Source organism: Ammodytes marinus (assembly GCF_949987685.1).
Source record: "Ammodytes marinus genome assembly, chromosome: 11".
NCBI classification, from domain to species: domain Eukaryota; kingdom Metazoa; phylum Chordata; class Actinopteri; order Uranoscopiformes; family Ammodytidae; genus Ammodytes; species Ammodytes marinus.
In genome coordinates, this window is record NC_137215.1 from 15,937,352 (window position 1) to 15,953,499 (window position 16,148).

General features: G+C 37.5%; 1 protein-coding gene across 1 annotated transcript; it reads right to left on the minus strand.

The window, feature by feature from the left end:
* Positions 1–15,063, minus strand: ppp1r1c (protein phosphatase 1, regulatory (inhibitor) subunit 1C; the record flags this gene model as incomplete). The annotated part of the gene is made up of 6 exons (XM_080036882.1): positions 14,916–15,063; positions 11,816–11,873; positions 9,831–9,868; positions 8,419–8,473; positions 5,044–5,270; positions 1–159 (listed from the first exon to the last, which is right to left on the minus strand). The coding sequence occupies exons 1-6, from the start codon at positions 14,994–14,996 to the stop codon at positions 1–3; spliced, it is 618 nt and encodes a 205-aa protein (XP_079893008.1). The 5' UTR covers positions 14,997–15,063.
* Between the last annotated feature and the right edge of the window lie 1,085 nt (positions 15,064–16,148).

Sequence of the window (16,148 nt, forward strand, 5' to 3'; positions counted from 1 at the left end):
TCATGTGAAGGTCCTATACTCCAGATGGATGCCAGAGTGTGTGGGTTTGTCCCATGGTTTGTCCAGAACATCAAAGATGGCCGCCCCTTCTCCTGGTTCAGTCGTCCTGGGGGTTGGTTTCCTCCTCATCCTCCTCAGGTACAAAACCTTCCAGTTTACCTACACACAAACGTGACAGTATGTATGGTGGCTTTTTATCAAATTATCATAGACCTACAGGTGTAGCCTCAACAATTACATTACCTGCAGAGTCTAGATAAAGCAGATACACTGGTGGAAAGTAAATAAGAACATTTACTTCACCCCTTAAATTGCAACAAACTGTCAGGATGACTTACTCCTTATGCATGAAAGAAAGATAAACTATTTTTTTTTAAACACATTTCTGAATGGGTTTTTCAACTGAATTAATACGTTTAACAAACCAATGAATAGAATGATCAATTATGTAACAACTATATTATAAAATCCACTGTGATGGCTGATATGCAACTATACCATAAAAAAAGGTAAAAGAAAACACATAGTGATTGCTATGCATGAAAGGTTACAACTTGACATAGGCGTAGATTTAGGAGGGGACACGGGGGCGTGTGATCTCCCACAAGGAAAGTCTGACTCCCCTGAAACTTACTCCACGTATTAACATCAGTCATGCAAATATATACACCAATGGATTTGATTCTCGGATGAAGAGAAATCAATTTTGAGAGGGGGGGGTTTTAATAGCAAGCCAGTCCCTTTTGGGCCAATTTACATTGAATTCCAATTATTTTCTGTAGGGTTAGGGTTGGGCTAGGATTGCTACCTCCCACAAGGAAAGTCTGACGCTCATGAAACTTACTCCACTTATTAACATCAGTCATGCAAATATACCCACCAAAGGATTTGATTCTCTGACTAAGAGAAATAAATTTTGAGAGGGGAGGCTTTTCACAGCAAGCCAGTCCATTTTGGGGCAATTTACATTGAATTCCATTCATTTTCCGTAGGGTTAGGGTTGGGCTAGGGTTGCTATCTCCCACATGGAAAGTCCCCCAATTATAATGTCCCCCCCCCCCCCAATGTTAAAGCGAAACCTACGCCCTTGCAACTTGGGCTTTAATAATTTTGATTACTATATGTTTAGATACTGTTGTTTTTATCGTCTGATTATAATTATATTATAATAACGTCATTGTAAATGAGGGTCACCCCTCAATTGGTCTCTCGAGGATAAATAAAAGTTAAATGAAAATAATGTAGCTTAATATGTGACTATCAGCTGGAACACAAGTTATATTAATAATATAATAATATATAATATTAATAATAACTTGGTAGGCGACACGATCCATTTTGGCTAGCAAACTTTCCTTCATAAATGTTTGCTTGAATTGTGTGTGGTTCAGTGCGAAAATTAATGAAAACACCTTAAAATGTAAATTTATGAAAAATTAATAAAAACACCTTAAAACGTCATTACGCACAGGTTTTAATTTGCTTTGAAGCCTTCGAATGGAAACATTCTTTATTTTTTTGAAAGAATATTTTTTGGCTTTTTCAAGCTTTATTAGAAAGTACAGAGTTGAAATGGAGAGACAGAGAGAGAGGCGGGATGACCTGCAGTAAAGGTCTACGGGTCGGATTTGAACCTGCGACCACTGCAACAAATACGCACTCTATCCACTACAGTTATTTACTGAAGTGGAGCAGGACTTTAAAAAAAAAAAAAAAAACTAAGGAGCGGTTGCCAGTAAATTGTTAACAAAGTGTCTCTAAATCTTCCTTTTTACAACTGCACGTTTAACGCGGAAGATCAGTTCCTGCAGGACATCTCATCTGTTGACATGTAGCCTCTCAGGGTCAACATAACACACTCATTCATAAACACACATATCCATATCAGCTGATATGCAGTCAAGAGAAGATCCCCAAACAATGGGGTCATACATACGTATGTGAATAAAGCAGACATACAATGTCTTTATTACTGCACACAAAAAAAACACCATGCACCCTTTTACTTCTGTAATAATTAAAACCTCTGTAATGTTTTAATCTCTTAAAAGCTGTCCCAATGCTCCTTTCAATCTCTGCTGTGCTTACATGTTACACTTCTTCTTCAAAGCTAATTACTGCATTTACTTATATATACCACTTGCTTCTTTAAAATGTGTTCAAAAAACAGTGTTTAAGCATGAAAATACAGAAGCTTAAAAACATTCACTAAAGGATAAAGAACTCCCATACATACAGGGCAGTAAATGTTTTAATATAATACATCTTTATTCACAAGCAACACCTCACCAACATCACTACAGTAATGTAAATTTGGACTGATATACGTAACTTAAAGCTGTGTGTGTGGTGTGTGTGTGGTAACTTAATTGTGTGTGTGTGTGTGTGTGTGTGGTAACTTAATTGTATGTGTGTGTGTGTGTGTGTGTGTGTGTGTGTGTGTGTGTGTGTGTGTGTGTGTGTGTGTGTGTGTGTGAGTGTGTGTGTGTGTGCGTGTGTCAAGCACAGATAGCGCAAATCAACACATAGTATTTAAGTAGCAGTGTGTCAATGGAATCAGATGAACAGCAGTAAGTGAGGCAGAATAAGTTGGTTATGGAGAGGGGAAGAGATGAAAGTGAGCAAAGGCAGCTATCGGGAGATGGAGTCAGGACTGGACACTTCCTTTTTGTGGTCACATGACAGGTCTGAGAAATAGGGGGAGGGATGAGGGTCATGCAAAGACAAAAGAGGGAGAGACAGGTGAGTTAGTGTTGTTAGTAAAGAGATTAACACAACATAGAGTTATATATGGAAATGGAAATGTGGAGGGAATTATAAGTATCAGACTTTGTGTTTGTATCAGTGTAATTGTTGTGTTCAATTACTGTAAATAGTAAGTACAAAGGCTACATTTGCATAACCAGCCTTTTAAAGCTGCATTTTTTTCCTAATTTAATTATTATTTTATTATTTTGCCACCAGAGGCTCTACGGAGCCCCGGATTAGCCACAAAGAGAAAGAAAAGTATATTGAGGTCACGTTTTACTACATTATTTACTACTTAAGGCCTTTGCACACCGGGCGTGTTTTATTTGTGCGATTAATCCGTTAATTAACGAACGTATACAGAGTCAATACAAGCTTCCACCCCAGCGCCGTCATTTCGCATCGCAAATTTGCGTTTTTAATTTTTTCGAACTGAGTTCGATTTCTCTGGGACGTCGCTTCTTAAAGTGAGACCCGACAAAATTCACATTTCAAAACATTCGCTTTTACGTTGCGTTTATTCGCGTCGCGCCCGGTGTGCAAAGGCCTTTATTCTGCAAAATGCTTTTGCATGCGCACGAAATACAGTTTGTTCACACGTTTTTATACATTTTCGGCCAGGAGATACAAATTGTTAGGTTAATTTGTGTGCTCAAGATAAATGTAGGCTAGTAAAAGAGAACCAGCACAACAGACCGCCTTTCCACCTGAAACATTCAGCACCTACAGTACTTCAAATATGCTAGTTAAGATTATTATGAGCTTGCAAGTCTGTTTCTAAGGACATTGTCCGTTTTTTAAAACACACTTTTACTGAAGGAACATTTTCAGTGCAGGACTTTTTCTTGAGGCAGAGTATTCTACAGTGTGGTATTGGTACTTAATCTGAATACACTGGTTGGTTAGTTTATCAGGGTTTGGTGTGCAGGAAAAAATATGCTTGCAGAGGTAGATAAGAGCAGCTCAGGCATAAACATGAGCTCAGAGACCAGAGCTCCTGAAAGCTGAAAATTGTTCTATTTAACCAGGTTTATTTTTTAGAATTGATTCAATGTTAATAGAAAAAACTTTGGTTAGTGCAGTTTTGATTTGCTTATATGCTTATTTACTCATTCACTGTTTTTATTACGTTTTGACTAGATGTAAATCAATACTACTGTGTGTGTGTGTGTGTGTGTGTGTGTGTGTGTGTGTAAGGCCAACAGTATTATCCAAGTTACTTGATGTTTTTGCATTATTCTTGAATTTCTATGTGTTTTTATTCTTTTGTATCACATGGTTGAATGCTCTTATTGTACGTGGCTCTGGATTTGTGTATTTTTCTATGTATTTTTGTCTTCCATGTAATCACTCTACTTTAATTTCCCTACATCTGATCTCTAGTTTAAGCGTGAGTTTGTCAAAAATCTGAGAGCATAAAATTAGATGTAGGCCATGTCCACATGTATGTACACACATATATTTTTTTCTTTTTAAACGCATTATTCCCTCCTCAGTTTGAAGTAAAATTCCCAGTTAGGGCTGATTGATTCTTGCTTAAATGTGAGTCAGAATTTAATATATATCACGATTCTCTCACAATTCTTAGTAAGCAACAGCTTTAGAATACATAATAAAAATAAATAAAACTCAGCATCCAGCCTGTTTGGACAACCAACCGCTGTATTTAAATGCTTCTTGGTTAAATACATACATAAGCCCACAGTATCATGAATGATACATTAATAGCTTGTTTTACTTTACATTATTTAGCTAATTGTCATGGGATTGTTCCCAAGCAAAGAAGCGAACATTCAGGGAACTTCAGTGCATAATATGAGCAAGAGAAACGTCATCATTTAGAGATGAGATCGCATGGATATTTGAATCAAATCCCAATGTTCATACAATTAATTGTACAGCCCTAATTCCCATACATAAGGTGTTGAATATCCCTCAGTACACACGACAACACAAAAAACTATTTAAAAAATAGGCATAATAATGCCAGACCAGTAGGTGGTGATAATGTGTCTCCATAGAAGAACAGCGTCTTCTTGAACGAGGGTGGTGCATGCTCAGTAGATGTAGACAATAATTAGCATGTGCAAATTGTGGTCATGGTGCTCAAGAGTGACTCACAAGTTCTGGTTTCCCTGTCCCCACGAATACTTTGGCGGGTAAAACGCTACTGTTTTAATGTTCGGTTGGGATGTTTGCGAGGCAAAACTGCACAGAAAAAGATACTGTTACGAAAATACCCATATACGTGTGGACATGGCCTTATTTTGGAGTACTGCTGGCCAAAGTGTGTACGTTTTTCTTTCTAGAAAACAGTTTACCCCCTGAACTGTTGCTTTCTGCCAATCCTCTCTGCTGATTGGCTAACAGCAGACCCGCCTCATTCCCATTGGCTTCCTCAGGCCCATTGTGATTGGCCCACAGGGAAGTGGCATAGAGCTGCGCTGTGATTGGGCTCAGCTTGCCGTCTGTCTCACAGAGCCCCGCCTCCAGTAGGTGGTGCTCCACCCCCAGCTGAAGCTCTGAGGAAAGAAAAGCGCTAGTGGACAGATGCTTCAACTACAAATAAATATATGCAATCAATCTCAAATTAATTTTTCATTTAAAAAAATTTAACAGAACTTGAAAAATAGAAGACAAAAAAAATCAAACTAAAGATTAAGACAAATCTGTTTATATATTTTTATGTTTATAATATACAGTATCTTTTTTAGGGAATAAGGTTGCTGATTTTTACAACAGCTACTGCTATCAAACCGTTGTGATGTTGGGAGGAAAGGAAGACTATATGTTCCCAGCTATCACCAGAAAAATAGATGTAAACAAAAATGAGCCATAGATATGTTAACAATGTAATATTTTAAGGTATTATGTTGTTTTTTGTAGTGGTACTGAGTCTATACTCCACCCAGTTCCTCTTGGACCAGTTCCAAATTATGTTTGATTTGAAGATGCCTATCAAAATAGTGTGTCATGAGCTAGAAGAGACTAAATATTGACATAAATGTGAATTATGCTTCAAAAAATATAATTAAAAAGACTTTCAAGTTTAAACATAAGCATATTTTCATCTTCATCATTAAAAATCGTTATAAATTATTGAAGAATAAAAACAGCATAAACCCTAATCATATTAGCACATAGACATATTTTCCTGTCAATGCAAGCATTTGGTGCAGAGGCAGTTACTCATGAAGCTGTTAGCTAACTGGCCTACAAACAGACGCACACGCACGCACACACACACACACACACACACACACACACACACACACACACACACACACACACACACATGCATACACACTCAGACGGGATCAATAAATGAAAAGCTTTTACTGTCTCCACTTCCCGGAATGACTCAGTGCTGCACTCACTGTTAGAGAGACAGTGTATTTTTCCCTTATTTTCTTTTCCCCCTTAACTTCCACCTTTTCTTTTACAGACTCATTAAACCAGATTTCGCTGTCTTGTGTATGTATATTTCAACTCAAATATAAACTACAGAGACATATGAACATGGATTTGCAAAGTCAACCTCTCTATACTCTTGTTCCTAGAGACTGTAGCAGCACTGGGCCTTATAGCTCTCTGTAACAGTTTGATAAATTATTCAATGCAGGCGATGATAAGAAAAATGACAACAACAGAGAGGAAAGCTGCATCAGACAGGTGCTAATTGGACGTATGTGGATGAATGCTGCACTGTGGCAACACTTTATAATACAGCATGCCATTTACAATGTAATTTAGTTGAAAATAAATGAATAATAAATTACTTGTTGGATCCTACTGGTACGTGAATGTAAGAACATTGGAAGAAAATCAGACCATGAGGAACAATGAGTAACATTTTATAGGAAAGGAGAAATAAAAGATATTATTTTCTATGTAGGTGGATCATAAAGGTGAAGATGAGGAAGCCAGTAAATATTGTTTTATGTCTTATCATAAACCCCTGTAAGAGTACAGCAGGTATGCAAATACTATTATATTTTATATCAAATGTAGACTGCTCTACCTTTTCATTCCTTTTTCCAACCCAACATTTTCATACCCAGTGCTCTACAGAGTATTTTAACAATGATTTAGGGTATCATTTATAAATAATTTCCTTTTAAGTGACCCTATTCTTACTTCCTTATTCCCAGAAAGTCTTGTTTTCTTCCTCTGCACTTAGATTTGAGCAACAGTAGGAACCGGTAAATATGTTATCAGTACCTGATCCATACAAGGAACATACACCGTAAATCGTGTGCTGTATTGTAAATTATAATCATGTACTGTATAAAATATCCTCTTTAACTTCAAGTGAAGTAGCTATTGCTCCTCAAAATATTACTAATGAAATCACTAATGTAGAGACTATACATGTACAACTTGAATCCAACTTAAAAAACATGCATTGCGTGCATAATCAAAAAAGTAAACAAACACAGACTACTTATACTATACATGCATATACATAGATAAAGAGAGATTGACTTAATGTTGAAATAATTTACACAACAACTTTTTGTCTCACTGAAAATATAAACCCATTTACTTCTGATTAAAACCCTTACTGTTGTAAACATAATTAGTAAACAATAGCAAATTAAGGTAGTATTTCCACGGAAAACTGTACACAATTGCATTGATTATTACTAACGACTTCTACTGTCGAGAGAGAATCCTTGATTCTCAGAAACCTGAGAAATCTTCTTTATGTTAGGGGTAATCAAAGTGTTTGTAAAATATGAAAAATGAAGCCCTTGAAGCACCTTAAGCCCCAATCCATACACCAAACCATGAAACATAGCCCCCGCCCCTATCCCCGTCCCAGCTGAAACCACTAATCGGACATGAGCCTTGAGGACTAGCAAAAACAGATGTGGGAGTAAAACCAGAAATAGCTACAGAGAAAGGCAAACAATGTGTTAGAAAGCAAAACAAACAGAACTTCCATAGAAAGAAAAAAACAAACAAACGTATAGATGCCATGAAACCGAGGAGAGGCAAATGGAGAGTGGTGTGTGTATGCAGCTGCAACACAATCCCTAAAGACCAGGATAACGTCTTACTCAAGTGTGCTGTTCATTTATAGCTAAAACATACATCCTAACTGAATGAAAAGGGGTCTGTAAATAATTAAAGGACTGGTGATGTTGTTCAAAAACTCCCTTGTTCAAGTCTTTATGCTTAACAAAAAACATTTGTTTCATATGCAGCTTATGAAATAACGTGATCCAACAGTGTTCTGATTTTTGGCCAGGTCACACTTTAAATCAACTTTAAGGACAAATAAATCTTTTAGGGACAAATCCTGTCTGTTACTAATCAACCAGAATTAAGAAAGCGGTAGCATGAGAGAGTTGGAAAATATTATTTCCATATTTTATGCAAACATATCTTTGCTTTTATTTACAACCATTTAAATGATGAATAATAGCTATTGTTGAAACATTAGATTGCTGTGGGATTTGAGATGCACAAAATACTCTTCATTATCCTCTCCTTAAGGGAACAATTGATTTATTCGCTTCTTGCACTCAGCATCTTTTATACATATAATGCAATGTAAAAACTAAGCTACTGTCTGCACTAGATTTTCTAGTTTTGATGCCAACAAAACTAAAAACCTTTAAAGGAAACTGCTCTTTTTTAAGCCTGAAAATTGTCCTGTTTTACCTTTCATGGTGGGCGGGGTGTAGGTGCTCTGCTTTCTCTGAGAGGCATCAGACGCCTAAAGCACAAGAAGAAAAAGCAAACAGTCACGGAACAAGAACAGTAAGCCACAAGTTGTTGACTCATATGAAGACAATTTACTACTTACCAATGTTGCCACACACGACATGTGACATCATTATGTGCAGGTTTGTATTGGCCGTTGAATGGACACATACATTCTACGGCTTATTCGCATGAAAGCTTTTAGTGAACTTCAGATAATTTGATTGACAGTTGGATGGAAAAAAGTGATATCTCTGATTTAACTGTTTATATTTATGGGTTTGAGTAAAATTGACATTTTTGTTTTATATGTGTCCCAATGCCAATTCCAGACACATTTAGAGTGGTCTCTTGATTTTCTTCAGGAGTTGTAAATGCAATGGGTGTAAAGTATAATCCTGTTGCATTACAAATAAAAATAGAAGACAGGATCAACTTTGTTATCCTTTTTAATTGCATTATGGTGAAACAACATCAACTTTCCAGACAAGCCATAAAGCCTGAAATAATCAAATAATAGACAAAAATTTCAACAAAAACTAAAATTATTCTATTAGATTTGATACAAAACATCTATCTTTTTTGAAACATCAGGCATTTACGCTTAACAATCTTCTTTTTTGCTTTGTGAAAAATTTTGATTAGAAAAATGGTTTTGTCTATTTATCAATGTCCTCCTTAAATATCTATTATAAATTAGTTTATTTTCAAATATAATACTGTTACCTTCTGTATCATATTTGATACACACATTTCAAGCATGATTTCACTATTAAATAAGATACAACATTTTGTATAATAAGAAGTTGCTTCGATAAATACATATTGATATTAAAATATTAGTAACAATATATTCTTTTCTGTGACACTTTAATCATTAGTCAAAAGTCAAAACCTCCCCGCCAAAATCCTTATGTACAAATACACTGCCAGGCCCAAAAAATGTCACCACCTAGATTCAACTAAGCAAATAGGTACTGTAAGAGCCCTCTATTAGATAAACACTGCAGGGATTAATATGTTTCAGTTGGCAACAAGTTACTTAACCCTAACTGATGCAGTGAAAAACTACTTTTGTCTCAAACAAGACATATACTATGGCCGTGTGAAACTCTGTTTCAGTTATCTGCATCAAGCAAAGAAACTAAAGAGATTTCTGAAACTACTAAAATCTGATTAAAAACTGTCCAACGCTTGAACAATCATGGTGGGGGGGATCACTTAAACGTTTGGTGAAATCAAATAGTAAAAAATCTAAACTACAACACACGGCTATGTCTAATAGTGAAAGTACGAGCATTTATCAAAAATATTCTTCTATTCTCCACTTCTCCATGCATCTGTATAAACACCATTTACAGTATACAAACCTGTGACTCTCCGCTTGCGTTGTGTTGATCTCCAACATCTGCAGGATAGAGGCAACATTCAGTTATTTCTGTTTTTACTTCTATATCACTAGCTCACTTTTAAAACAGACATTTTTGCGGGTGTTGTGGGTGTTGGGCCTTGTGGTACTCTATATAATGTATGCATATGAAGTTTATCAGTAGCCAGTGTAGGAATGCATAGTAATTACAGTAACCAGTATTGTGCATAGCCTTCTTTACACCTGCAGATTGTTATGGACTCTCTGTTGTTCAGTGACTCAGTGACTACCAGCCAAGCTGCTGAGATTTCAGTCTTCAAGAAAACATTTAGTTTGGGAACAAATGTTTATTATATCTCTAGAGAACTACGACGACCAAAAGAGGTGACGGTGCAGTACAGTACAGATCTATAGATCACTCTCCTCTGTTACAGCCATAACGTTTTGGAACTCAGTACCAAGCAAGATAAGAGAGTGGCACAACTTTACTGGTTTTAAACTAAATGAAACAAAAACATCCTAATTGAGTTGAACATTTTGAATTAAGTTTCTCTTTTTGGGAACATGGGACTCTCCTCAAGCTCAATTGTTCCTACTGAAGACGTTAATTGGAGCAATAAAATCGACACATATAAACAAACACAAACATAGTTTAATTTCTAGACAACTATAATTAATTTCTCTGAACAGCTGGAAACAGCAGTTTAGGCAGATACAGTATTTATCAAACTTAAGGCAGTAATGCATTGGTTTGGGATTATTTTCTGCCTCAGATGAATCCTTATTTGGCGCTTTTTGTGAGTATTTGGATGCAGCAGGATGTTGGCCAAAGTCACAATAAACACAGCATACTGTGTGTGTTGATGGTAATTTAGAGACATGTCGTTCAGTGCAAACTGCCCTCCAGCTCCATGTGATTGTTTTGAATCTCAGCTGGGTAGAGTTTAAAAACACCAACTTTGAGCAGATGTTTGGGGCGAAATTGGTGGATGTATGCATGCATGCCTGGACGAATGTTGCAGTGAAGATGCTTTAGCAATACAGACTCTCTGTCTGTACTTCTCATAACTTCTTGGTCACAATGGCGGATCAGAACACACATTGGGAAGGTAAGAAATGCCAATCCACTGACTTCACAGTCAAACATTTTCAGTTTTGAAAGAAACTCTGGTCCAGAAGCTCCCACAATTACATTTACTGCTGCTAGAAACAACAAGGAATAACAACTGAATTCGGCCTACCACACAACTTTAAGAAAAAATCAGCAACTGCTAAAGAAACAATGCCAACCGTTATCTTTGAAAAATACTGAAATTAATTCCAGCTCCAACTCAAGACATAACTGATCTTGTTGTCACAATCTGATCTCTGTTCCAAGGCCATGAGTTTGTGGCCACTTCTTGTTTGTACAGCTGCCAGCTGCTTCACACTCTTAATAAGGACTCACTGTCATTGAAAGTAAATCAAGTATGAAAATGTCTGGAATTTGGTGCACAGATCAGCCAAGGAACACTTTTGATTTCTTACCTAAAATTGGGAATAAAGCCTGATCCATTTCAATGTTTCCACTCGTTCTTGCTGTGTTTCAAACCCACATTCTTAATTTCTGATTTATTTGATAAATTAAAGGCAAGAAAAAAACAGACTGAGCTGAACTGGGCTCACAGAATGGAATCTGGCCAATTATTCAATCAGTCAGTTCCTGTGTAGAGGGATTCATAAGAGCTGGCACACACACACACACACACACACACACACACACACACACACACACACACACACTTTAGGCATCCATCAGTGCAGTCTGAACACTGAGATCACTTACCGAGAGCTGGAGCGTAAATCTAATAAAGTTTCCATTATAGCTTCTGCTTTTCAGCTCTCCCCATCTCCCCCGTCCCCCCTCATTGTCTGCCTCTCTACTTCCCCCCTCTTCTCACTCTCTCTCTCTTTCTCTCTCTCTCTCGCTCTCTGTCTCTCTCTCACCTGTGCCAGGTTGTCTGTAGATCTGCAGAGTGGCAGGAGTTGGTCTTCTGCGACGGATCTGAGGTAAACACATACCAACATTTACTAAAACTTTCTCTCTGATCCATACAAGTTTGACAATTGTTGTCATTTTGACTATTTATAAACAGATCCTTCTCTGGAAACCTCTGATGCCAGACTCACCCATGTACTTTATCCAACATAATTTACTGTAGCTATTAGGCTGGTCCAACACCTGTGGTTGTTTTCATCCTCTTTCTGCAGTCTATTTATTTAATTGCCTTTTTCAGAGATTTTTTCTTCTTCTCTCTCTTAATAATCTATCAGTTGTACTATTTGTTTCTTCTGCTCACATATGTGACAATGCACTTTGAACACATTTTGAGTTGAATAGTGTAATTGGCCTTTAAAAACACAAAATCCAGCTCACCGTTCCAAATAACACCTAATTATCCAAATTTTTGGAATGTTAAAAATTAAGTTGAACACACTGCGTTTTCGTGTACAAGCATTTCATTGGCTGCCTGAGTAGTTCAGGGTTTGTTTTTGTAATTCCAAATGTCTCTTAAAATATATAAATATCCACTTATCTAGTATCTAAAAAGCACATCTACTCTAGCAAGTTGCATTAATCGCATGGCACATATTTACTATCGTCCTAACACCTCATTTCAACCACTCATACATTTTTTATTATTCTACCTCATTATTTTCAAATCTAGGCTGTAAAAAAGCACTTTGAATAGATTTCTTGTCCAACATTTACATGATTTAAAGACCCCATTTTTACCGAAGTACTTCCAAAGGTCGCTAGTCTAGCAAAAAAAGGACTACAATAATCAGTAAGTCGATGTGAAACATAGCTCTCTGACACTCAATGTAAATGTTTGCGATGGTGGATTGGAGACTTGGTTTACAAGATGGTATCTCATAAAAACAACACAGGGGCTCCCCAAACAGCAACGACGGGGCCCCTCATCTGTCACTGTTCATTACGAGCTCCCTTAGAAAATGAACAGCTTCCGGTTTTCCCATCGACTAAACATTTCAATAAAGATGTCAGCGAGGCAGAGACCAGCATCCAACACACAGAGCTGCTCTAACTCCCGGAATGAATGTGTGAAAGATCAGCCCCTGTTTCCTTTTACGGTCCGTGCAATTTGGTATCAGTTTAAGGAAAATGACGTCAGATACTCTTAATTCATCTGTAGTGTTTATATTAGACAGGTAGTCCTTTTTTCCCATTAAGCCTTTTAAGCACCCCCCAAGAGAGCAGGGGCCTGTTTCAGGTAGCTGGTTTTACATACTCTGGGTTTAACCCTGCGCTCTGAGTTGGTAAACTCAGAGCGCAGGGTTGATAAGCAACTCTGGGTTTTCGGTTTCAGAACAGTGGATCAGCGTTGGGTTAATCAACTCTGAGCGTGTTCACTCTGGGTGGAGCGTGTGCATAAAAGCCATCGTCAATGGATCGCTGATAACATGATTCACCATGGAAACAGAAGAAACAAATGATTGATCCTCCCACTTCTCCACTTCTCAAAAAAGAAAAAAAGAAATCTCCGCTCCTCCCACTAGAGTTAGAAATATTAACGAATGAGTTTATGGTAGCCTATGGAGAAGAATTAACGGGATATTGTCTCATAACTCTGATCTAATCTCCTCGGCAATTCAGAAAAAAACAGAGCAAACATTTTTTGTCAAGATAATCATTTCGCTTCCGTATGAGAAGCCATAGTCTATCTTAAAAAGTTACGCATATCAGCTGTAAAGTAATAAAGCTGGCGCGGCACAGCATTACTGACAGTGCCTAAAGCCTACTGTGCAGTAAACAGAACAGACTGTCGCTTCTTTTAAATGGGGAGTGAAATACATTAACGTCAAGACACATTAGGTGACAGTTTCCATTGAAGAGCCTGATTGATTTATTACCAGATCCATTTTCCTCAAGTGATCACAGTTTAAATTATTATATAATTTTTATATTCATATTAGGCTATTTAACGAGGCTTGTCTGTGACTTTAGGATCGCACAAGTGAACTACAACGATCGCGTGCAGCCGCAGCGTTACATGAATCCATCTGTTCAGTGGCACAGACGTTAAAAAACATACAATAGGCTACAAATAGGTTTATTAATCTGAATGTAGAGCATGTCACGATGTGTAAGGTGGCCGCCTATATGAACGGACCGAGGGCTGAGAACAAGGCTACTGATCAGATAAATGATTGGTCAAACGTAAAATCATCAGGAAATGATAAAAACATCCCGATGGAGATTTCTATAGAGTGATTTTGCTTCAAACTGTACAGGGACGCGTGTGACAGTGACACTCTTTCTTCAGTCGGAGCTGCAGCGTAAAGTGAAAACAAACTCAGGGTAGGTCTAACCACCTATCCAGCAGGTTAGACCCACGGCGTATGTTGCCGCAGTAACTGACTCTCGGTTGCACTGAACCTGCTACCTGAAACGGAAAACCCAGAGTTTCCACCAACTCAGAGCGAACAAACTCTGGGTTGCCTCAAAACCAGCTACCTGAAACAGGCCCCAGATGTGAACTTGCAATCCCCTGCAGATCGTCCATGACAGGAGTGAATTTAAAACCATTTATGTCACTCGACATCAATAATGACAAACTTGTAAACTTAACAAGGAAAAGTACCTTACTGAAAATATTTCAGGAAAGCATCATTAATCCTCACTGTATATGTTTTAAAGTATTAAAAAGTTTTATAGAGCATTTTAGTGCGGGTTTGTCCTTTAACATCTCCCAACAAGTTAAAATAATCCCTTTAAACTCTTCGCAAAGATAAATGAAAGCAAATCAGCTCGCAAAACGCACAACAAAAACTTAAATGTGTCACATGCATGGCCGCTCAAACATGACAAACCCATTGAATACACATGCTGTCACCCAGATACACAAACGGCAGTTTCATTGTACTGTCTTACGCACATATGCTGCTCTGCACCCACACACATAAAATTCCAGACAAGACTTAGACTCAAGACAAAGACTAAGATTTAGAGAAAGAAGCCCCATTCAGCCTCCACACACATTAGCCCAGGCTGTCCAACCCCCTCTTGCTCACATACACTCACATGTTCGGCGGCCTGTGGGTCCAGCTGTCCCTGCAGCGGAGGCACAGCAAACTGGATCTTCTTCGGACTACTGGGCTCCATTATTACTGACTGAGAGATAGAAAGAAAGACAGACAGACAGAGGGAGAGAGAGACAGAGAGAGAGAGAGAGAGAGTGTGTGTGTGTGTGTGTGTGTGTGTGTGTGTGTGTGTGTGTGTGTGTGTGTGTGTGTGTGTGTGTGTGTGTGTGTGTGTGTGTGTATGTTAAGGAGGGAGGGAGTAGAGAGGGAGGGACTGGTCTTCTCTCAGTCGATGGGATACATTATCCCTAATTGACAGACTTAAAGAGAGAAAGAATTGCAGCCTAGTCATTGGCATTGCAGTTTTCTTTTTTTATTATCATTATTTATTTATTTTTACAAAAAATATGTTCTGAAGTGCTATGAATCTTTTGCAGTAATGTTATACATGCGTTGTTTTCTTGTCTTTTTAAATATTGTGCTGATATTCTGCATTATAATAACCATAAAATGACATACGACGATGGTAATTCACAGCTTACACGTTCAGCTTTTACTATAGGTATGTGTTTGAGTACAACTAATGCTTTGTTTTATTCTATAAACTACTGACAACATTTATCCTCCATAACCAATATAGATATTGCCATTTAGAGCATTTCCATTAATTATGATTATGAAAATCACCCCTGGCTTTAATATTCCTCTGCAAAATATCTGTCCTGGACAGTAGCACATACAAATAGTTACACTTATATGTACAGTAGCACTTTGTACTTTGGCTTATTTAAAGCTAATGTACTTAAATGATACTGTTTTTTTGCTGAGTTTGAACCCTTATTGTGGAAGTTATTTGAAAGAACGCGTCAGCTTAATGAAATGTAATGTACATTATGCGCCAACCGATTGCAAGAGGAAAACTCAAAGGATCTTATACTGTATATGTCATGCCAATCAATGCAATAGTTGCCATGAAATGTCACCAAATACTCAGCTTGTAATGGATCACAGATAAAAGACTGAGTTGCAAAGCATGAAATCATTGTGTTGACAACTTCAATGTTTACTCCAAATACTGATCATTTTAACAACCTTATCCTCATTTAATCCATATACTTACAGTGGTGTTTTTCTATGTCGTCCGACTCGTCCCAACAACACAGCCCAACCTTTCTAAGAACAAGTTGAGCAAGAATCAAAGGGATTAAATTGGTCATATTTGATATATATTGCC